The sequence below is a fragment of the Nesoenas mayeri genome (assembly GCF_963082525.1).
Source record: "Nesoenas mayeri genome assembly, chromosome: 1".
NCBI classification, from domain to species: domain Eukaryota; kingdom Metazoa; phylum Chordata; class Aves; order Columbiformes; family Columbidae; genus Nesoenas; species Nesoenas mayeri.
In genome coordinates, this window is record NC_137541.1 from 210410927 (window position 1) to 210434321 (window position 23395).

At 42.8% G+C, this 23395-nt stretch overlaps 1 protein-coding gene across 4 annotated transcripts in view; it reads left to right on the forward strand.

The window, feature by feature from the left end:
* The first annotated feature begins 5354 nt into the window (after nt 1-5354).
* The window catches only part of THAP12 (THAP domain containing 12), a 30927-nt gene continuing 12886 nt past the window's right edge, over nt 5355-23395 (forward strand). For 3 of the 4 annotated variants that reach the window (XM_080341132.1, XM_080341131.1, XM_080341133.1), the window contains exons 1-5: nt 5355-5542; nt 14505-14625; nt 16253-16360; nt 17327-17363; nt 18537-18764. In XM_080341132.1, coding sequence (XP_080197258.1) covers nt 5454-5542; nt 14505-14625; nt 16253-16360; nt 17327-17363; nt 18537-18764 — 583 coding nt within the window. In that variant the 5' untranslated portion in view covers nt 5355-5453. Of the gene's footprint in view, nt 5543-14504; nt 14626-16252; nt 16361-17326; nt 17364-18536; nt 21192-23395 lie in introns of those variants that run through there. The other variant, XM_080341130.1, reaches the window with a different exon arrangement.

Consider the following 23395-nt stretch of genomic DNA (forward strand, 5'->3'; position numbering starts at 1 on the left):
GACTGGATGATCTCTGAGGTCTTTTCCAACCCAGTCAATTTTGCGATTCTGTGAAAAGTTTAATTATTTCTTGGCCTTTTTTTGTTTCTGAGTTAAATGGTCTAATCAATGGAGTTCCCACTTCTCTGAAGAGATAATTCAGTGACTCGATGTGCTTTCCTGACATAAGCATCTCTATTTTCATTTCATTCCATCGCCCTCAGACCACTCCCAAACTCTCCTTTCCCCCTCAAACGCTTTCCCCATCACATTTTTTTCTCCTGGTTAAGATAAAAGCAGAAGCATCAGCGATGGTTGGGTGCTGGCAGTTCGCCAGAGAAGCCTTTTATATACAGTTTGTCAGATACAGGGATTGTCACACAGGACTATTTGTATTTAAATCCACAAAGATATTTCAACTGCTTTCATGGAAGACAGCTGTGTGTTGCCAGTTAATATATTCTTCTTCCCCTTATTGTAAGTAATACATATTATATTAAAAGTGTATTTATTTTACAAAGCGTAAGAGCTTCAGTGCTGAAAGTACCTAAATTCAGCAAGGCTTAAATCCATCAAAACGCCACCGTGCGTCGAACCGAGCGCCGATTTAAGCACTTTGCAGAAACTTGATTATATAACCTCAGATAACAAAAAATACCCACAACTTCATTGTGTCATTCTGCAGCATATCAAACAGCGAATTAAAGTCGGTGCCCTCTGCAATTTAGGGAGGCAGATGCAGCCTCTTTGTAGCCTGCTGTATTGGTGCAGAACATATAAACGTGCTGCGAAGAAAGCAAATGCGCTTCTCAGAATAGCAAGCGTGGGAATAAGGTGAAGTATTAAAATTATCGCTTCGCCGTGCAACTTGTGTCCTTATCTATGGTCACATACGTGTCTTACAAACCATCCGTAACTCTTGACATACTTCTGCAATTCAATGAACATACTCCAGATTAGCATTAAGTAAAATTCAGCCGCAATAGGACCTGATTTGCATTGTATTGTCAGGGAGATTGCATTTTCTCTCCTGAACTGCACTTCTAACCCATGAAGAGTGACAGTGTATTGCATCAAAGTCCAACACAACTCATAAGTGAATTATTTGCTCCTGATTTTGACTGATTTTTACGAGGCTAAGATGGGGAAATAAATGCTGGGGAAGCAAGTGAACATATTAACTGGTAAAGGATGTATTTTATCACTCTGCAGAGACTGCAAAACAAATGCAGCTCCACAGCCAACAGGATAAGCAGTTAATGATTGTAATTACCAATGAAATTAGGCATTTGCTTATCTGGACAATCACCAACCTTGTTTCTCCTAGCAATACAATAATTTACAAACTCTTTATGCCCAACTGTGTCTGAAGGATCCTATTCATTTGCTGTGCCCTGGATTCAAGAAATTAATATTGATCCTGGAACGCTTTGTGAAAGGAAGTTCATTTAAACGTACTGTATCGTTATGGGGTGAAAACAGCAGTGGAAATGAAAAGCAAGCTAGCGCTGAGTTTGTAAACCAGAAAGAATTAACGTTTCTGTGCAGTCTCACCTGAAAATTTGGGAGAAACTCATGTACTTTTTATGAGATTGGTCTTAATACCGGTAGTAGCAAGGCTTCTGCAGTCAAATAAAGACAAGCTGTCACTCCCAGTTTGGGGGAAGCAAATAGGGAAAACAAGAGGTGACTCAGATTCCCTCACTTTAAATCCTTCATGGTGATATGTATGCCTGTCTGTCCGTTAGCATGTACTGTATCATCTGCTTGGGCTGGCTGAGCCCTTCAGAAGCTGCAGCAGCTCCAGTGGAAGCGAGGATGGGATTCAGAGCAGCTGCTTGTAATTTTGAAGGCTGCTTTCCTGTGCAGGGAGCATAGCTGTAGGCCAGAATACAGCTCAGTATGAGTAAATCACACAGTAAGGTCATTTTAAAAGCTACACCTGTGCACAAAACCACGTCATTTGGGCAGGGTCTGACACAACACCCTTGTGTTACAAGGACTGATGGTTTTAAACTAAAGTGGGGAGAGACTCAGGCCAGACATGAGGAAGGAGTTGTTTTACACTGAGGGTGGTGAGAGCCTGGCCCAGGTTGGCCAGAGAGGTGGTGGATGAACCATCCCTGGAGACATCCCAGGCCAGGCTGGACGGGGCTCCAAGCAACCTGAGCTAGGTGAAGATGCCCCTGCATTCTTTGAATCAGACAAGAAAAAAAAGATGCTACTGAAATAGGGGAAAATGCAGTGGGAAATGGGTCTGATAACCCTTGAATATCATCACAGACATCACTAACTTTCACTTGCAAAAAAACTAGCCCTGAGGGAGGAAGCAGGGCGCTGCATGATTCCAACTGAGGGTTGTGAGCGAAGCTGCATGTTGCAACTAACGTTGCACACTGAGTGTGCACCCACGTGGCCTCACAGATCCTCTCACACAGTGTGCAAGACTTGAGTTATTCCCCACCTTTCCCTTCCTGTTCTCCAGGACTGCAGACAAACCATGGACATAAACAACGTGTTTTTCGTCCTGTCATTGTGAATTTCAGCACATCTCAAAGAGACACCTACAAAAATACCTCTGTGGGATTAACTTGATGTCCCTTGGGTTCTTACGAACAAGTTATCCCAACAATGCAGCTGTAAGACTTGCAAGACAATATAATAGTGATAAGAGTCCTGCAAGTTTTTCAGACTTCAAATATTCTCTTGCAAACAAACTTTTAATAGCAGAAGGCCTGCATGAGTAGACAATTGCACTTAAACAGTACAATCAGAAAATAAAAGCATACTGACTTTTACTTTAGGATCATTTCCAGAAGTAAATTAAAGAGCTTATTTTACAACCACTATTTATGATATACAATCCTGGATTTGAGACACAGCTGACCTTAAAGACACAGCATTCAAATAAAGCAATTAAGAAATCCACATGAACACACAAAATTCCTTAAAGAATAATTTATCCAGAGAATAGAGATCATACATACAAGGCTACTAACACAGTCTATAATACATAATAGACAGACACACTTGGAAATACATTGTGAGCAATATTGCAATAATATGGAGGATTGTTTAAGACACAAAATCACCAGCATACAAATTATATATGTACAATTCAAAGGCTACTCTGCAGGAAAATAAAAGGGTTTTGTGGTTTCTGTACTCTAAAAAAGAAGCTAATTTTTGGAATTTTCAACTTAGTAAACTAATTTTCTTTAAAAATAATGGGCTTCTAATAATAATGTTGGGTTTTGAAAATAATTAAGTTCATTTTATTTCCATTATATAGGAATTGCTTCAAAATTAGTCTCCCCATAAAAAAACATCATCCAGAAGCCTTCACTAAGTTAACTTTATGTGTAAGCCATTGCATTAATTTTATTAGGAAGGCTCATATGCAAATATATACGCATTTAGGAGGTAAAAGCCATAACATGCTTGTGTAGCAATTCCAACACAAACTGTTCTATGATTCTATAATTCAAATGATGCAGCATCAACAGAAGCTTCAGTCAGAAGCAGCAGTTCAGAAATATGTGCCATGTTTACTTTAATATTGTTATTACAACGTTCTGGTTTTGCTTGTCCAGAACCATAAGACAGAGTTCCAGTACATATGCACTTTCATTTGGTGAATCAGTCTGGAGGGGAAAAGGCCCTTCGATCTTGGGCAAAACATAAGGATTATTTAAGGGTGAAGAAGTACTTTTTCATACGAAAGAAGGTTTTAGAAGAGTTTGAAAATTACAGAGCTTCACATTAACATTATACAGTCATACAACTGAAGATGATCCTGCTCTCTTCTATGTGTTCCTCTGCATCAGCATAAGCACTTAGGCAATCTGCACAACAAATCAGATGGCAGCTACCCAAATTACATCTAACCTAAAGGCAAATGAATGTACTTAAAAAAAGGTTACTTATCTGATTAACTCCCTTGTACAGTTCACTATATACAAACCTTGGCGATTGCCCAGTAAAGTGAAAGCATTCAGGTGCAGCTAAACTCATCTTTAGTATTGGCTTAAACGACTACTCAAAACCACTTAGAAGGAATGAACTGAGATACATGCCTGAGTTCTGGTAAAGAATTAACACCAAATAAATTGATGTTATTGATATTAGTCAAATGAAATATGCTTTGAGGTTCCTATTTTGAATGGTGCATGATGACAAGGCCTTCTCATGTAGACGACAGCTTTTGTTCTACTCATACCAAACAAAAAAGCTTACAAGTTTTGAAGCCAGAAGGAATCAAGGGACTTCTTTTTGTTTTTCCTTTATGCCCTTTTGGCCACTTCATACATTTGGACTATGTTTTCTAAAGCCCAACAAATCCCCATATCAGGATGTTTTTTCGTTGCTTTTAAGATATACAAAAGGTTTATCCAAGCTGAATTTTTACACAATAGCACTACCACACCTGAAACAATTATCGCTTGCCATCAGCACTCATACATTTCACAGCTGCTGTATCTACTTCAAACTACCAGCAGACCACATTTGGGGAATTATTCTTTTTCTTCTTCCAACTCCCCAGTTTTCTGTTTTTTTTTCTAAGCTTTGTTTCATTTTTACCTATGCCAGACCTGACAAACTCTTCATGCTGGGTACACTCCCTGTTGGATTATTTTATTGCTTGAAACATTTGTGGTTCCTCTCATTATTCATCAGGGCTGTAGCATAACGACACCTTCCTAAAAAGCAAAACAGAAGAAAATAATACAATCATTTTGGTTGGAAAAGACCCTCAAGGTCAAGTTCAACCATCAACCCACTAAACATTGTCCCTAAGAACCTCATCTCCGCATCTTTTAAACCTCTCCAGGGATGGTGACTCCACCACTGCCCTGGGCAGCCTGTTCCAATGACCAACAACCCTTTCCAGGAAAATATTGTTACCAAGATCCAATCTAAACCTCCCCTCATGCATCTTGAGGCCGTTTCCTCTCGTCCTATCGCATGTTACTTGAGAAACGAGACCAACACCCTCCTAACACACAAGGGGAAAAAGCTATGACATCATTCCACACCCTCAGTTCATTTTTAAGGTAAACATACTCATTATATTACACACGTATATATATTGTTCCACACCGCGGTGCGGCCCAGCGCTACAGGCCGGCTTCCGCCTCACGGCGCATGCGCGGCACCGCCGGCCGCCGCTCCCCCTGCGCAGGCGCTCAGCCCCGCCCCTCGGCACACGCATGCGCACCGCTCACGCCGGCGCCGCGCATGGGCACCCCGGCGCGGTGCACTGTGGGAAGGAGGCGGCTCTTGTCCCGGCGGAGGGTGGCGGTGAATCCTCCCGGCCGCTCACAGCAGTGTGGAGCCGCTTCCCCCCCTACCCCCCTCCTCCCTCCCTCCCCCCCGGCCTCCTCCTCCACCCCACATACACACCCTTCCCCCCTCCTCCCTCCGGCCCGCCGATTTAAAGGGGCAGCGGCGCCAACCCAGGGCGGGGGGGGATCATGCCGAACTTCTGTGCGGCCCCCAACTGCACCCGCAAGAGCACTCAGTCCGACCTGGCCTTCTTCCGCTTCCCCCGGGACCCGGTCAGGTGAGAGAACAGCCGGGAACTACCGGCGCCGCCTCGGGAAGGCAGCCCCGCGGTGCCGAGGGGCGGGTGGGGGGGCGGGAAGTGTTACCCGCAGCCTGAGGAGACACCGCGGCGGGGAGGCGTCTCCTTCCCTCCCCCTGCAACCCCTCTCCGCGCCTCCTCACCTCGGCGGGGGGGGTACAGCGGGGTGTGAGGGGCCGGCGGCCGCTGCCCGGAGCTGCCGGTTCTCCCGCCGCGCTCAGAGCCGCCGCGGGGAGGGGGGCGGCCGCGCATGCGCGGGAGCGGCCGCCGGTCGGGGCCTCTCGGGGCGGGAAGGGGGGACTCGTGGGAGGGGAAAGTGACGGGTTCAGGGTTTGGGAGTTCAGGATTAACAGAATGTCGGGGGTGGGAAGGAACCTCGAAAGCTCATCCAGTGCAATCCCCCCACGGAGCAGGAACACCCAGATGAGGTTACATAGGAAGGTGTCCAGGCGGGTTGGAATGTCTGCACAGAAGGAGACTCCACAACCCCCCTGGGCAGCCTGGGCCAGGCTCTGCCACCCTCACCACGAACAAGTTTCTTCTCATCTTTAAGTGGAACGTTTTGTGTTCCAGTTTGTACCCATCATCCCTTGTCCTATCATTGGTTGTCACTGAGAAGAGCCTGGCTCCATCCTCCTGACACTCACCCTTTATATATATATTGATCACAGAATCACAGAATGTCAGGTGTTGGAAGGGACCTCGAAAGATCATCCAGTTTAGTCCCCCTGCTGGAGCAGGAACACCCAGATGAGGTTACACAGGAAGGCGTCCAGGCAGGTCTTGAATGCCTCCAGAGTAGGAGACTCCACGACCTCCCTGGGCAGCCTGGTCCAGTGTTCTCTCACCCTCACTGAGAATAAACATTAATAAGGTCACCTCTCAGTCTTCTCCAGGGTCAAGAGCCCCAGCTCCCTCAGCCTTTCCTCACACGGGAGATGCTCCACTCCCTTCAGCATCTTGGTGGCTGCGCTGGACTCTCCAGCAGTTCCCTGTCCTACTGGAACTGAGGGGCCACAACTGGACACAATATTCCAGGTGTAGTCTCCCCAGGGCAGAGTAGAGGGGCAGGAGAACCTCTCTGACCTACTGACCACTCCCTTCTCATCCACCCCAGGTACCATTGGCCTTCCTGGCCACAAGGGCCCAGTGCTGGCTCATGGTCACCCTGCTGTCCCCAGGACCCCCAAGTCCCTTTGCCCTACACTGCTCTCCAACAGGTCGTTCCCCAACTTATACTGGAACCTGGGGTTGTTCCTACCCAGATGCAAGACTCTACGCTTGTCCTTGTTATATCTCATTAAATTTTTCCCTGCCCTACTCTCCAGTCTGTCCAGGTCTCGCTGGATGGCAGCACAGCCTCTGGCGTGTCAGCAGGATATGGGGTGGAGGATTTGGAGATGCAAGGTTTAGGGTAGAAGGATCTTGGGGTACAGGGTTGGTGAGGGTTTGGGGGTTCATGTGTTCAGCAACTGGGGGTGCAGGGCTTAAGGGGGCAGGATTTGGGGAATCAGGATTTAAGGGTGCAGAGTTTGGGGGTGATCGCTAGTGATCACTTGCTCTGCCTGGTATTTACCTTCACTCTTGTCCCTCCACCCTTCCCACTGTTCTCTCCCGTATTCTCTCTTTTCATTTCCATCACACTCTTGACACAGACCTGACCCACTGAGAATATTCCAGCACACAGTGATACAAACCCCGTTGTGACCTTTAGGCTCTATTACAGTGTGAAAATTGAGTGTGCAACCGAATCAGAGAATCATTTTGGTTGGAAAACACCTTGAAGATCATCGAGTCCAACTATAACCCACTCCAAGCACTGCCCCATGTCCCTCAGGACCTTATGTGGAAACCCCTCCAGGGATGGTGACTCCACCATTGCCCTGGGCAGCCTGTTCCAGTGCCTGACAGCCCTTTCTGTGAGGAAAAGTTTCCAATATCCAGTCAGAACCTCACCTGGTACAATTGGAGGCCATTTCCTCTCATGCTGTCACTTGTTACTTAGGAAGAGTCACAGAACCCTGTTCCCTTGGCACTTAGTGGTGCAGCTTTGAGGAGTGTTGGGAGAAAATGAGAGAGGTATGTGTTATAGAGATGCTGGAAAGCAGTTCCGCAGAGAAGGATCTGGGGTTCTGGTTGATGGCAAGTTGAACATGAGCCAATAGTGTCCCTGGCAGCAAAGAGGAACCAGTGTCCTGGGTGTATCCAGCACAGCATGGCCAGCAGGGCAGGGTGGGGATCATCCTGCTTTGCTCTGGTCTCACCTGGAGCACTGTGTACAGGTCTGGGTGCCACAGGATAAAAAGATATAAAGCTACTAGAGAATGTCCAGAAGGGGCTACAAAGTTGGTGAAGGATTTGGAGGGGAAACTGTATGAGGAGCAGCTGAAGTCACTGGGTTTATTCAGCCTGGAGAAGAGGAGACTGAGGTGAGAGCTCATGGTGGCTACAGCTTCCTCACATGGGGAGGAGGAGGGACAGGCACCGAGCTCTTCTCTTTAGTGACCAGTGACAGAACCCGAGGGAATGGCAGGAAGATGTGCCAGGGGAGGTTTAGGTTGGACATTAGGAAAAGTTTCTTCACCCAGAGGGTGCTGGACACTGAACAGGCTTCCCAGGGAGGTGTCACAGCCCCAAGCCTGACAGTGTTCAAGAAGAGACTGGGCAACATCCTCAGACACACGGTGTGAACTGTGGGGTTGTCCTGTGCAGGGACAGGAGTTAGACTTGATGATCCTTGTGAGTCCCTTCCAGCTCAGGACATTCTACAATTCTATGAGAGGCTGCCTGGCCGTGAGGGGCCACTCCAGGGGGTGGCAGGTGAGTGGGTGCCTGGATATGAGGGGTGCCTGATTATGAGAAGAGTGGGGGGTGTGTGAGGGGCTGCCTGGCCCTGAGAGGAGTGGGGGAATGAGGGTGTGGGGGACTGTGAGGGTCTGCCTGGCTTTGAGGAGTGTAGGAGGGAAGGAGAGTGTGCCTGGCTATAATGGATATAGGAGGATATGAGAAGGTACCTGGGTGTGAGGGGGTGCACATCTGTTAGGGGTATGGGACAGGAACAGTGGGATGAGGCAGGGGAGCCCATGCATCATGGGGACCCTATTCAGGGCCAGCATGGTGGTGGAAGTCTGTCAGTCCTACTGTGTATGCTGAGGTGACGTGGCTCTGGACAACAATGTGTCTGCATTACAAATAGGACATTGGTGTGACAGGCAACTGCCGCAGGCTTGCAAGGGTGATGCTTGGTGGTGAAGCAGCATGAGAAACAGCAGAGTGATGGGATGTTCAGGTTCCCAATGGGTAAAAAGCAGAGGTGGTGCACTGGTAGAGCAAGAAGTGTGTGAGTGAAAGGACATGGAAAATGTCCTGAAAATAAATCATGCGCTTAGACATAGAAACCCCTGTATGGGAGCTCACATTTAAATCTAGATAACGTTCTTAAAATCATTTACTTAACTTGTTCCTCACAATTTTGGAAGATATTTAGGTGCTAGAGCAATACCGGTTATCTCTCTCCTAACAGTAGGTAATTAAGGCTGAAATTTTTGATGATTTATACATTATATTCTCTTGCTTCCTTCCTTGAAGCTGCTTGACCTGATTTATGGGAGATTTCAAAACCCATGGGAATTATGGGTACACAGGGGTTTTTTTCCCTAAGAAAACAATCTCCAGTAAGTGATTTCAAATGAAGATACAAAAAGCTCAGATAGGTAGTAGCTGCTGCTTAAAGCCGTGTTTTCCACTATGTTGTCGAGTTCTCCTGGGTGAATGCCTTGTGTTAAAGCCAGAACAACCAGACCTCTTCCTGATGCCCAAACACTGCAAGGCTGGGCACTGTTAATGACAATGTGTTGGTCATACTGCTTGCTGTCATAGAAACTTCTTACTGTTATAGGTCAAACTGGTCCAGCGAGCAAAGTACTTTATGCCAAAAATGTGTTATTTGCACTTGGCAGCTTACGGTGAGAAAGCTGAGTATAATGGCATTAGAGTACATCTTTAAAAATAAATTTTAATTTAAAGAAAATCATTGCAGAGAAATACATAGTCCCAGGTAAATTGTCTCTACTACTTTACTGCTTTCAGTTTTTCTGCAATAACCAAATAATTCCCTTTACATTTTCCCAGTTCAGTGCTAAGCAGTTCCAGTTAGATGTTCCAAGTCTGTGAGAACTAACCAGTTATTTAAGACCAGTTTCATTTATTGTTGCTACCTGAGAAAACAAGAAGGGCTGCACAGATGAGGCTTTGCAAAAGAACCAGCTGCATTTACTGGATGGTACGTGGTCTTTCCATATCAAACATTAATGTAAATAGCCTCTGCTACCCCAGTAAGGATGCATATTTTTATAGCTTTGTGCAGTCTGGACAGTAACATCTGTTTATTTAGCCCCCATCCATGTTTCTGACTCTGTTTGTCATGGCCAGGTGTGAGTTTTTAGAACAGAATACTTTTTAAGCAAAGAGATGGTGTTCTCCTGCAGTTGACCGATATTGGGGTAACATAAAACACTGTCCACACTTAAATAAAATGCCACTTAAGCTTCCATGAGATGTCAGCAGATCTCTGAAAATGTGGAGTTTGTGACTGAAGAAAACCTTTGTAAAAGCTAATGAGCGATATCTGAGCAGTGCTGTAATGTATTGCAACGAAATGGCTTTTAATTTGTTCCAAATATTTTGCAACTAAAGCATGTGTGCAACTGTATACTGTGTAAGTTGAATACTAAAAAACTGGAGAAAGCTTTATACATAATTTCATTTTAAAATCTTCTAATTGCTGCTTAGATAATACAGTGAAGAGCTATGTTGGGTGACTTCAGGGATCTGACCTCCTTTTTCTTTGTTCTTCCATTCCTTGTTTCTCGGGGAGCATTTGATTTGGAGCCAAATTTGTAGTGAGACCAAAGGGCCGAATTCGGACTCCGATGGAGTTTGTGTCCAGTCACACAACCTCCACCATCTCCCTCTAGTCCTGCAGCTACCTGAGAAAACATCAACGCTCCAGCCTTTGCCAGCGGAGCTTTCTAGATGTCTGGAGCTCCGGTTTCCCATCTGCTGTTCTGATGGGCGCTCATGTCTGATCAGGATCCACAAACTGGGGCTCCACATGCCAAGGGCTTCTTTTGAATCATCTGCTCAGTGTGCGCCTTGTACAACAAGGTGACCCACCTAGTAGATGGGGGAAAGGCTGTGGGTGTTGTGTGCTTAGACTTCAGTAAGGCCTTTGACACCATATCCCACAGCATCTCCTGGAGAAGCTGCAGCTGATGGTCTGGATGGTGTATCTGCGACAGATAAAGAACTGGCTGGAGAGCCGGGCCAAAGAGTTGTGGTGAACGGAGCCAAATGCAATTGTTGGCCAGTCACAAGTGGTGTCCCCAGGGCTCAGTGTTGGGGCCAGTTCTGTTCAATCTCTTTATGAATGATCTGGATGAGGGGATTGAGTGGACCCTTAGTAAGTTTGCAGATGATGCCAAATTGGGTGGGAGTGTTGATATGCTGGAGGGTGGGAAGGCCAGACAGAGGGATCTGGGCCGGCTGGATCATTGTCCTGAGGCCAATTGTCTGAGGGTCAACAAGGCCAAGTATCAGGTCCTGCACTTGGGTCACACCAGCCCCAGGCAGCGCTACAGGCTCGGGGAAGAGTGGCTGGAAAGTGTCCAGTGGAAAAGGAGCTGGGGGTGTTGGTAACAGTGGCTGAACATGAGCCAGCGTGTGCCCAGGTGGCCAAGAGGCCACCAGCATCCTGGCTGGTACCAGCATTGGTGTGGCCAGCAGGACTAGAGAAGTGATTGTGCCACTGTACTCGACACTGGTGAGGCCCTACCTTGAATCTTGGGGGCAGTTTTGGGCCCCTCATCATAAGAAGGAAATTGAGGCACTAGAGAGAGCGCAGAGGAGGGTGACAAAGCTGGTGAGGGACTGGAGCACAAGTCTGATGAGGAACAGTTGAGGGACCTGGAGGGTTCAGCCTGGAGAACAGGAGCTGATGGGAGACCTTCTCGTTCTCTGCAACTGCCTGAAAAGAGGTTGTAGCATGCAGGGGGTTGGTCACTTCCCTCAAGTAGAAAGTGATAGGACAAGAGGAAATGTCCTCAAGTTGTACCAGTGGAGGTTTAGATTTGATATTAGGAGAAAATTCTTCCTGGAAAGAGCTGTTGGGCATTGGAACAGGCTGCCCAGGGCAGTGGTGGAGTCACCATCTCTGGAGGTGTTTAAAAGGTGTTTAGACGAGGTTCTTCAGGACATGGTTTAGTGCTAGAGTTAAGTTATGGTTGGACTCAATCATCCTGAGAGTGTCTTCCAACTGAAACGATTCTATGGTTCTATATTGACTTCAGCACAGAAGGCAGTGGCCTCAGCTGCTTCTGTGTAACTGTACAAGATGTTGGGAAGAGAGAGGATTATTGGGTGGTTAACTTAATCTTTGTGAGCCTCATTTCCCGTCTCTGAAGAGCTCACGGTGCCTTTTGCCATCATTCATGATTCTTACCTGCTGTTACTAGTATCTGCTTAACTTGTTCTCTGGTTGGCAGCAGCATTGAAGGTGCGGGATTCAGGCTGATTTTTGTCTGTCCTTGACAATTATGTGCCAGTTCTCTGGCTTTGCTCCCCGACAGCTTCCCTGGGTCACAGAGAGGCAGAAAACACCCCTGTGATCAGGCTCTTCCTCTGGATACCCCTCTGGACTGAAACCTTCCCCACTGACTGCAGGGAGGCTCATCAGCCTTTGTGACAGCCCGATGTGATCACATTTAATGAGTTATCTAGTAATCAGCGCCTACTCAGAAAGTATGAGAGCCTTATTCAATGTAATCTGCATGCTAAAGGTCTCCCATGTAAAAATACCATGTTTATACTGTTTGGTTACATGAAGAAGGCTTTCCTGTTCTCTTGTTGGAGTGATAGCACTGTCCAGGCAGGAGTGCAAGGCCTGTGCTGCCAAAAAACTGATTTATTTATTTGTTTTTTAAAAACATTTTACATCTTACATCATTATTAAGGATATTATGTGTGGAGCTCCAAGGGCAATATTATAAATTATTCCTGGTTTATGGTGCTTGCTGCCACTGTTATTTTGATATTTTGCATGAACAAAAAATTCAGATGAACAAACCGCTCAGCCAGCAGAGATCAGAATCCAAGATTCCTCCCTTTTCATCTTCACAGTTGCCCTTTATTGCACTTCATTAAGTTAGAGGTGATGCTGAATCCACTCAGAGCTGTGGATTTCCTCATTTGCGCTGCCCATCAAAACATCTGGCGAGACAGCCTTCATTCCTAAATTGTTGAATAATCCGTAATTATTTTCCTCCCTCCTCCCTCCTGCGAGCAATAGTGCCATGTTTGCAGACAAAAATAATATTATAATAAAAATGCTTTATTTTAACTTCTAGCTGTTTCTTGGCTCGGGACCTGTCTTTTTAATTTAGGAATAAAAAAGAAGATTTAAAGCCTTTTGTTTTTCAGTGGGCTGAGTAATTCTTTCACTTTCATGAGTTTCAGCAATGCTTGGGTTGTGAAGACATCTCCCCTACTGTGCCTTGCTGATATGCTAGATTCTTCATGTAACTTCTCTGTGTAGGTTCCTCGAACTTTGTGGACATTGCCAACATTACCAATTAAAACCAAAAAACTACACAACACTTTAAAATATGAGTCCACGTTGAAAAGTATGTAGCGAAGCGGTGGATTGTGAAGTAAAATAAGTCACTGAGACTGTAGCAAAAGTTCCTTCTCCTTTTGCTGTAGAATTGTTGTGATATTACCGTGATTCTTTATAGTGTAGTTGTCTCTGGTGTTCTTGGGTTTGTCTAGGGAAGGAGGAATGGGAGCTTGTGTCACCACTCTGTATGGTTAAAATGATGAACAAATCATCAGTTGCATTCATGTGAAGGTTTATAGTCATCTGTATCGTATGTTTTCAACTGTTTACTTATGTGCTGTTGTAAACTTGTGGCTCTGGGTGTAAGCAAAGACATTAAAATAATGCTGCTTCAGAGGATTATTTTTGCAGGAAGGAAACGACTTTTTTAAAAAACAAACTTTTAAATACAGAGATCTCAATAGCTGCTGGAGTCTTGTTAATTTATAGATATATTTTTACCGCATAAATAAAATAGCAGATGAGTTTTACTGGAGTAGCTGTGCAGAATCAGTCGAAGTGTGCTGTTGCTCAAAAATCCATAGCAAGAAAGTGATTGCATGGACCTCGCTGGGGGAAGTACGAGCTGACTAATGCATTTGCATCAGTTATTGCAAGTGGTTTACTCATCAGAAGAAACAGTATCTTGCGTATCTGCAAGGAGCTCTATTAGCAGGTGAAATGTTTCTTTAGCGTTGTGTTATAGCTCAGAGAACTAATCTAAAGCAGAATGAAATGTAAAAATATGCCTGTAACAAAAACTTCAGGGGAGTGAGCGCTGTCTGTAAAACGCTTGCTTTTTGATGTTTATTATTTCACTTTTCAGAAATCTACTCTAAACTCCTCAATGACCACAATAAATAAGAAAAATGCTGTATTTTGGAAGGAGGTGGCGAAGACAACTGTTGTAATAGCTGCCTTCAAAACTTTATGACCTTAGTCTACAAGCTCATCTCTTTCTTTTTTTTAACCTTCTCAGATTAAATTCTTAAGAATTAAATGGTCAGGTTTCATGAGCAACTGCATTAACATCTGTTGTGTGTGTGAGACAAAGGCAAAAATATATGAAATAAGGGAAAAGATTAATGAATTTGCTGGGGGAGCGTTAAGTGGTGAGAAAAACAGATCTTTAAAATCTTTGATGGTAAGTTACAACAGAAGGTGTACGGAACTTTCTTTAGTCTCACATAAAGAGCAGGGCTCACTGCACTCCCAATTTTGAGTACGGTTTGAAATTGTGGGGGATTTTATTTTACCTTGAAACTACCTAAATCTTTTGCTTACATGCAGGTGTCAAAGATGGGTAGAGAACTGCCGAAGGGCAGATTTAGAAGATAAAACTCCAGATCAACTGAACAAGCATTACAGATTGTGCGCCAAACATTTTGAGACTTCTATGATATGTAGAAGTGTAAGTAAAACCAAGCATTTGTTTATTGTCTCTTGCCAAATGTGACTGATGTTTTTCCTCAGAGTGCCGCGTTTTAATCTTTGATCCTCTGGGTATTCCAGAATTAATCTTTTAGTCTTAATTGAGATTGTTGTTGTGGTTCAGGGCACCGCATGGACTCGCAGATGTTGGCACAAAGGATGAGGTGGAAATGAGCAGTTGGGGAAGAGAAAAGCGGAGCTGTTCCTGCTGGTTTAATGTGTTCCATGGAGCCCTGGTCTTCACTGCAGTTCTTTCCTCATGCAAAGCAATGCTCATTTTGTTTATTGTCACTAGGTGTTACAACATTATATTAATTTATGGGGTGTAAGTATGTAAGTTTGCATACCTCTAATTATTTAAAATCGTTAATGTGCTGTTACTGAAGTGTGTATGTAGTGTGATTCAGTCAAATTACACACTCTTGCGGCCAAGAGATTTAAACATTCTTTGCATCTATCAAGCTTTTGGTTCCTATTCTGTTTTATCCAGCTGAAATCATGGCACTGTTTCCTGGCAATGAAATAATAGCTTTCAATTCTTCTTGCTAGCATGATAATGCTGATTTTAACAGCTTTCATAACAGTAAGAAATGGTGGATTTGAGGCTTTGGATAAAGTTTTAATTCCCAGGCTGAATTTTACGTTGCTACATAGGCAAGATCAGTCCTGTAATTATGAAGGATAATTAAAATACGCAGGTCAGACTTTGAGCTCCTGGTGGTGTTCCATGCGTCAGGGTCTCTGATGAGCCAGCATCGCAGAAACAAACAAAAAAACTGAATGTTGGAAGTGATTCTGAATTACAAATGAAGCTTTATGAAACTCAGTTTGTTTAAAATGTATTTCAATCTAATGACAGGTATAAAAATAATCAGTTAAAATTCTCTACTTACTGGAAATTAGGCAGTTTAGAACACATAAGTCTGCAATATATCCAAATATAAACTTAAAATATTTTTCTTTAATTGCTAGAAACATTTACATGACCATCTAGAAGTCTTTTATTCCTCCTGCTCATTTGACAGATGCATTTTCATTCAGTATGATCTTTCACAGTACTGATTTGTGGAATTTGTAAAGACTGATGTCTTATTCATAAAGAATGATGATTCTGTCTACATAAAGAAGCAGTTGGACATTTGCATTGTGAAAATGATTGTGTGATTGTTTCTGGAACTGGGAAATAAGTGATAAAAGCTAGAGCTCTGTACTAACAAAAGGTTTCCTTTCTGATGTCTTTTTATTGAGAAAAAAAAAAAGTCATAATATTACAGTATTAATCATTGCATTTGGGGTCCTTGATGTGAAGATAATAGGGAAGAAAAAGTGTTTGTGGTTTGGGTGGGGGTCGTGCTTTATTTAAAAAATATTTCTCATTTTCAGTGTTCTCTTGATGCCCCAAAATATAAATTGCACAGCGTGACTTTCTCTTTGTTTTTAAACTTCAGAAAGTAAAAATAATTTTTAAAAAAAGGAATTAAAAAAAAAAATTAAAAAGAAAAGGAGGGTGTGTATGTGAAACTCTGTTGCTTGGGGTTTTCCTTTTTGTGCACACACGTGAGAATTTCCCAAAGAAATCCCTAATCCAGATGTCTTTCTTCTTACAGAGCCCTTACAGAACAGTGTTACGGGATAATGCTGTGCCAACTATATTTGATCTTACAAGTCACCTGAACAATCCCCACAGCAGACATAGGAAAAGGATAAAAGAGCTGGTAAGTTTGTTCATGTCAGACTTTCTGCTTTTAATATAGTACTTTAATATTTTGTATACAAGTGTCAAATAATAATATTTATCACTTGAGTATTTGTGTTTCCTATACTGCTTATTCTAGTATCTTTTTGTTGATTATAAACTTAAATGCCCAAATATTATCCTGTTATAAATTTTTTCTGCTAAGGAAGGTTGGATGAAATAATCTGGAAAATGAAATGTATTGATCCAGAGATTATTCTGTTTTCCAAAATAAGTGCATATCTTCCTTTTTCTTGTTACTACAGCGCTAAATGGATATAACTGATGCATAGTACCCTGAAATTCTTGCTACATATTGACTGTGATCATCAGTTCACATGTTTAATTCTTGAACTCTGCACCGATTCAGACATGCTTGGTTTAGCTTATTGTTCTGAAAAGATGATGCATGTATAAAACCAAGATCAAGCAGTTTTTTAGTGGAATTGTGTTTCGTCGATACCCCTTTGTGTCATTTATAGAAAAGAATGTCTCTAGGTCTCTGTGGTTATATCTATACTGACAATTAAGAGGAATTCAACTCTTAAACTCTGCTTTTATGTTGGACGATTACAGGCAATTTCTAAATATTTCTCCTTGAGTTTACGTCTGTTTATTGACTGAAGATAAAGTTAAAGACTGTTCTGTCTACTGGCAGTGCATGTTCATATTGAAACAGAATTCTTTAACAGAATCTGTTTACTAATAATTATAAAATTATGAGAATATTAGCAGTAGTAGCAAAATATTCTCATGAAGTTAGTAGATACATGTTGTGGCAGCAATAAGCTACCTGAAGAAACCACCTTCTCTTGGACCTTCTAGCACCTTTTGGTTAATATTAACACTCTTAAAATGGTCTCATCTGCAATATTTGTGTTTTAATGTTTTAAGGTTGTGCACTAGACATCATCAATATAAATTTTTTTTTTTTTTTTTTTTAAAGAGTGAAGATGAAATAAGAACACTGAAGCAACAAAAGAGTAAGTGAGCATAATAACTGAGTTTACAGAATCCCAGAATGTCAGGGATTGGAAGGGACCTGGAAAGCTCATCCAGTGCAATTCCCCCATGGAGCAGGAACACCCAGATGAGGTTACACAGGAAGGTGTCCAGGCGGGTTGGAATGTCTGCACAGAAGGAGACTCCACAACCTCCCTGGGCAGCCTGGGCCAGGCTCTGCCACCCTCATTGAAAAGTTTCTTCTCATATTTAAGTGGAACCTCCTGTGTTCCAGTTAGAACCCATTACCCCTTGTCCTACCATTGGTTGTCACCCTGAAGAGCCTGGCTCCATCCTCCTGACACTCACCCTTTATATATCTGTAAACATTAATGAGGTCACCCCTCAGTCTCCTCTTGTCCAGCTCAAGAGCCCCAGCTCCCTCAGCCTTTCCTCACACGGGAGATGCTCCACTCCCTTCAGCATCTTTGTTGCCCTGCGCTGGACTCTCTCCAGCAGTTCCCTGTCCTGCTGGAACTGAGGGGCCACAACTGGACACAATATTCCAGGTGTGGTCTCCCCAGGGCAGAGCAGAGGGGCAGGAGAACCTCTCTGACCTACTGACCAACCCCCTTCTAATGCACCCCAGGTACCATTGGCCTTCCTGGCCACAAGGGCCCAGTGGTGGCTCATGCTCACCCTGCTGTCCCCAGGACCCTCAGGTCCATTTCCCCTACACTGCTCTCTAATAGGTCATTCCCCAACTTAAAGTGGAACCCGGGGTTGTTCCTGCCCAGATCCAAGACTCTACACTTGCCCTTGTTATATTGCATTAAATTTTTCCCCGCTCAACTGTCCAGCCTGTCCAGGTCTCTGATGGCAGCACAGCCTCTGGTGTATCAGCCACTCCTCCCAGCTTCGTGTCATCAGTAAACTTGCTGTACTGTCACTCTATACCCTCCCTAAATCTTTGTTTAGTAAGGCTGACGAGGTAATGCAGGACAAATAACTGTAATTTTATATGTATCAGGAGGATATTTGAGTTGCCTCTTGATTCAAACAGCCAGTCTAAACTCTTTTTGATATTCATTTTTTAACTGGAAACGTTCTTCTCTGGAATTCAGTAACTTAGGGGTAATGGGGGCAGCAGTGGAAAGCAAATATAATGTTTTATTGATGTTATCTTGACACTTACAGTATTTTACATTTTGTAGTTGATGAAGCTTTCGAACGGCAACAGGCAACTCAAGAACTGAACGAAAGCAATGAACAAAATACTGTCTCAGAGGAAGGAGGGGAAGAACAAGAGGAAGAAGCCGTTCCCTTAACACTGGAAGAAAGAGAAAACAAAGATTACCTTAAATCTTTGTTTGAAATTTTGATCCTAATGGGTAAACAGAATATTCCTTTGGATGGCCATGGTGTCGATGAGCTGCCAGAAGGTATTTTTACTTCAGATAACTTTCAGGCTCTACTGGAATATAGAATAAATTCAGGAGATGAAGTTCTGAGGAAACGATTCGAGATGACTGCGGTCAATCTCGAGTATTGTTCAAAAACTCAGCAGAAACAAATGCTGGAGATCTGTGAAAGCTGCGTTAGAGAAGAGACACTGAGGGAAGTAAGAGACTCGCACTTCTTTTCTATTGTCACTGATGAAGTAGTAGACATAGCAGGAGAGGAACACTTGCCGGTTTTGGTGAGATTTGTTGATGATTCTCATAATCTAAGAGAAGAATTCATCGGGTTTTTGCCTTACGAGGCTGATCCTGAAATTTTAGCTGTCAAGTTCCACACAACTATTACTGAAAAGTGGGGTCTAAACATGGAGTACTGTCGAGGTCAAGCCTACATCGTCTCCAGTGGGTTTGCTTCTAAAATGAAAGTTGTGGCTACAAGACTCTTAGAAAAGTATCCCCAAGCTGTGTATACGCTGTGTTCCTCCTGTGCCTTAAATATTTGGCTAGCTAAATCCGTTCCTGTTGTTGGCGTTTCCATTGCGTTAGGAACAATCGAAGAAGTTTGTTGTCTCTTTAATCAGTTTCCACAATTACTGGTAGAACTGGACAACACAATTTCTGTTCTTTTTCAAAACAATGAGGTGAAGGGTAACGAGCTGAAGGAAATCTGCCGTTCTCAGTGGACGGGCAGGCATGATACTTTCGAGGTTTTAGTGGACCTCATACAAGCATTGGTGTTGTGCTTGGATGCCGTATGCAGTGACTCATCCGTCAGGTGGAACAACTTTATTGCCGGTCGAGCGTTTGTACTTTCAAGTGCGTTAACAGATTTTGACTTCATTGTCACTGTCGTGATTCTGAAAAACGCTCTGTCTTTTACGAGAGCATTCGGAAAAAATCTCCAGGGACAAACTTCAGATGTGTTCTTTGCAGCTGGCAGCTTAACAGCGGTGTTGCATTCTCTGAATGAAGTGATGGAGAACATTGAGGTTTACCATGAATTTTGGTTTGAGGAAGCAACAAATCTGGCTACAAAACTGGATGTACAAGTTAAACTCCCAGGAAAATTTCGCAGGGCACAACAGGGGAGCTTGGACTCTGAGATAACGTCAGAAAATTACTACAAAGAAATCCTTAGCGTCCCCACAATAGAGCATATAATCCAAGAATTAAAAGATATCTTCTCAGAACAACATTTAAAAGCTCTTAAGTGTTTATCCTTGGTGCCCTCAGTCATGGGACAGCTCAAATTCAATACGTCTGAGGAGCATCATGCAGACATGTACAAAAATGACTTGCCTAATCCAGACACACTTTCTGCTGAGCTTCATTGTTGGAGAATCAAGTGGAAGCACAGAGGAAAAGATATTGAACTTCCAGCCACTATTTATGAAGCACTTCACTTGCCTGACATTAAGTTTTTCCCTAATGTTTATGCGTTACTAAAAGTCCTGTGTATACTTCCAGTGATGAAGGTGGAGAATGAGAAATACGAAATGGGACGAAAGCGCTTAAAGGCGTATCTGAAAAACACCTTGACAGAGCAAAGGTCGAGCAACCTGGCTTTGCTAAACATAAACTTCGATATAAAACATGACTTGGATTTAATGGTGGACACCTATATTAAACTTTATCCGGAAAAAGTGGAATTTCAGGAAGATTTTATTCCCTCAAACAACTCTGAAGTGACAGAAGATGCTTAATTTTTTAAGCTCTAACCAATCTGTTGAAACAGCTTTTTCTTAGCTGAGTTTCAATGCTGAGGGGAAAAAAAATGTGAAATCTAAAGCAAAAATCACTGCAATTGTATTTCCCTTTTAGGTCTCAGACTGAAGAAGCTGCGGTCAGTGACTCAAATTATGTTTTGTTAGTCTGCATTAAATGTGTTATGCGAACAGAACCAAGCCTGAAAATAAGCCCATGCTCTTGGCAGAGGTGATTTCTACATGTAATTGACTTAACTAGGTGCTCATTTATTTTATTGCATCTTGGAAAAAGTACATTTTGATTGTAGATCCAATGGGGCTGTTACTTATTTGCTCATGAATTAGGATAAGGAAAAAAAACCCTCAGAATGTTAAAGAATAATATAATCCAGTTCTGTAATAGGTTATTATTATTGAAAACCTTTTTTAAAAAGTCTTTGTATATTTAATTGGGATTTTGGAGAGCGGATTCAGCTGTTGCACAATCCTTGTGCTGTGGACTGTTGTCGGTGTAAAGTGAATGTTAGTGGTATAGAGGTACGTTTATGGTTTCATTGGAAGAGTCAACCTCTTTAATCTCTCAATGACTGTTTACATTCCTTTGTGTGAGACACAAAACTTCCTTTTCTTTAGGCTTTTAACAGGCATGGCAGGAATACTGAAATTCCTTAAAAGACACTAAAAACTCAAAAGTTATTCCACAGACGTTTAAATCTGTTCGTTCTCTCCTGACTCTGACACAACCCCGTGCATCTTATTGTCTGTTTATTTGTAAACTCGCCCAGGAAAGATTAAGAGTTTGTTGTTTGTCTAGAAGTCAGATTAAAAATATTGCTGTTATTTTTTGCAAGAATAAAACATTTTTTGTACAGTTTATTGCAATTTAAAATAAAATGTGAATTGCTTTTTACATAGTACTGGATTTCTTAGTAAAGCTGGGCCTCTCTGAGAATGGGTATTCTTGTCACAGAGTCACAGAATGTCAGGGGTTGAAGGGACCTGGAAAGCTCATCCAGTGCAGTCCCCCCATGGAGCAGGAACACCCAGATGAGGTTACACAGGAAGGTGTCCAGGCGAGTTGGAATGTCTGCAGAGAAGGAGACTCCACAACAGCCCCCCTGGGCAACCTGTTCCAGTGTCTGCCACCCTCACTGAGAAGAAGTTTCTTCTCAAATTTAAGTGGAACCTTTTGTAAGGTATCGTTTAGTTTGGGCAATTTTCCTTCTCATGTTTTTTTACAATTCCAGTGAGTGTCATTGTCTTAAGACACAGGGAACTTTGTGTAATTCTGATCTGTATGTTCTACTGAAGGTTTTTTTAAATGATTTTAAGGTGGCACTAAATCCAGTTCTTTTAATTGTGGAAGTTCTGTCTAACTGAAGCAGATGGGAATGGATTAAATTTGAAATGGTTGAAAAGTTTCGCAGCTAGTCTGATAAATGCTGGTTTTATCACTTATTTACGGTTGTAATTTTATGTACTTTCCTGTTGCAAGTGGGAAGGGCCTCCAGCAAAAGAAAATCAAATGATTGTAAGAGACTATGATAAATACAGTTCTTGATGTTTTAATGCAGTCAAGCAATAAGAATAAATTAAACCCAAACCTTTAGTAGGTAAGCTTAGCTATTAAAGTGGCTATGTGCATCTTAAGAAATGCTTTCAGGAGCTTTTATTTACATTGGGTAGTAAAAATTAATTTTTAAAACTATTATCTTTTATTTCCACTGCTACTTGTGTATTCTGTCATGTTAATGCAGTTGTTGCCTTGGTCAGCAAAAAGTGGTTTAGCTAAAAGCTTGCGCTGTTGCTCTAAATACATGAAAATAGCTCAAATCTATGTTAATGCTATTAAAATAAAAAGGCATTTTTAAGTTAGAAGTCATAGGGGAAAATAGTCATTTTAAAAGAGGATCTCAAATACATTTTTAATAAAATAAATATCTTTCCCATCCTGGGAATGTCTGTGAGCAGCGCAAGGTGGTCGTAATCTCTGAGATTGTGAGCGCCAGGTCACTAAAGTCAGGTTGGATGAGCCCAGACTTACAGGCTTAACCAGAGAAGGAAAATTGATGCCCAGTGCCATATAATTGCCCAAAAGAGCTGAAGAACGCTTTCTGAATGTGTAAATGAGATCTTTTTTTGACCGACGTACTGAGACAAATTGCAGAAGGGAAGCGCAGTAAAACGCTCCTTTAACTACTGAAGTGTGTTCTGGAGCTCAGCTGACACATTAAGTTGTGATTAGCATTGTTAATTAGCTGGCTCCAAGAGCCTTTGGTCGCTTGGTGTGCTCCATCATTGCGCTGCCTGCCACAGAGATGCTTAAATTGTCTGAGATCAATCAAAAGCTCCTTATTTAGCCTGTTTGAATTGTCCTGTTGGTGGGGAATGCATCAGTTTAGGGGTGCAGAGAAAGGATGTGACTGAAGTGGAATCCAGTAATGTAATTTAAAAGAAAACACTGTTGCTAGAACAGGTCGGAGACTGACAGAAAAGTGTCCGAAAATGGTACAAGTAATCACTGAAGATAAACTTTGATTCCTCTTTTATTTAACAAACTCTTGACACAGAGGGAATTACCTTAAATATCGTGCCATTTCAGGGCAATATGTATTTCTAAGGTGTACCTGAGATATTTACCATGCTTTGGCCTTGTTTTTGGCACATTGTATGTCATGAAGCGATATATCCATTTAAATTAAGTATCGCTGCTGGGATATTTAAAGTGCATTTTCCTTAGCTGCTCAGCTGATTGCGGTTTGTGAAAGCGATCCTTGTTTCGATATACAAAATCTTACTTCCTCCATGTAGAATTCCTATTAGAAATCACTGTTTCTGCTTTGAAAAATGTCTTGTAGCATTCTGTTTCCTGCGGTGGTGTTTCTGTCACTGGCTGCAGAAATCCTG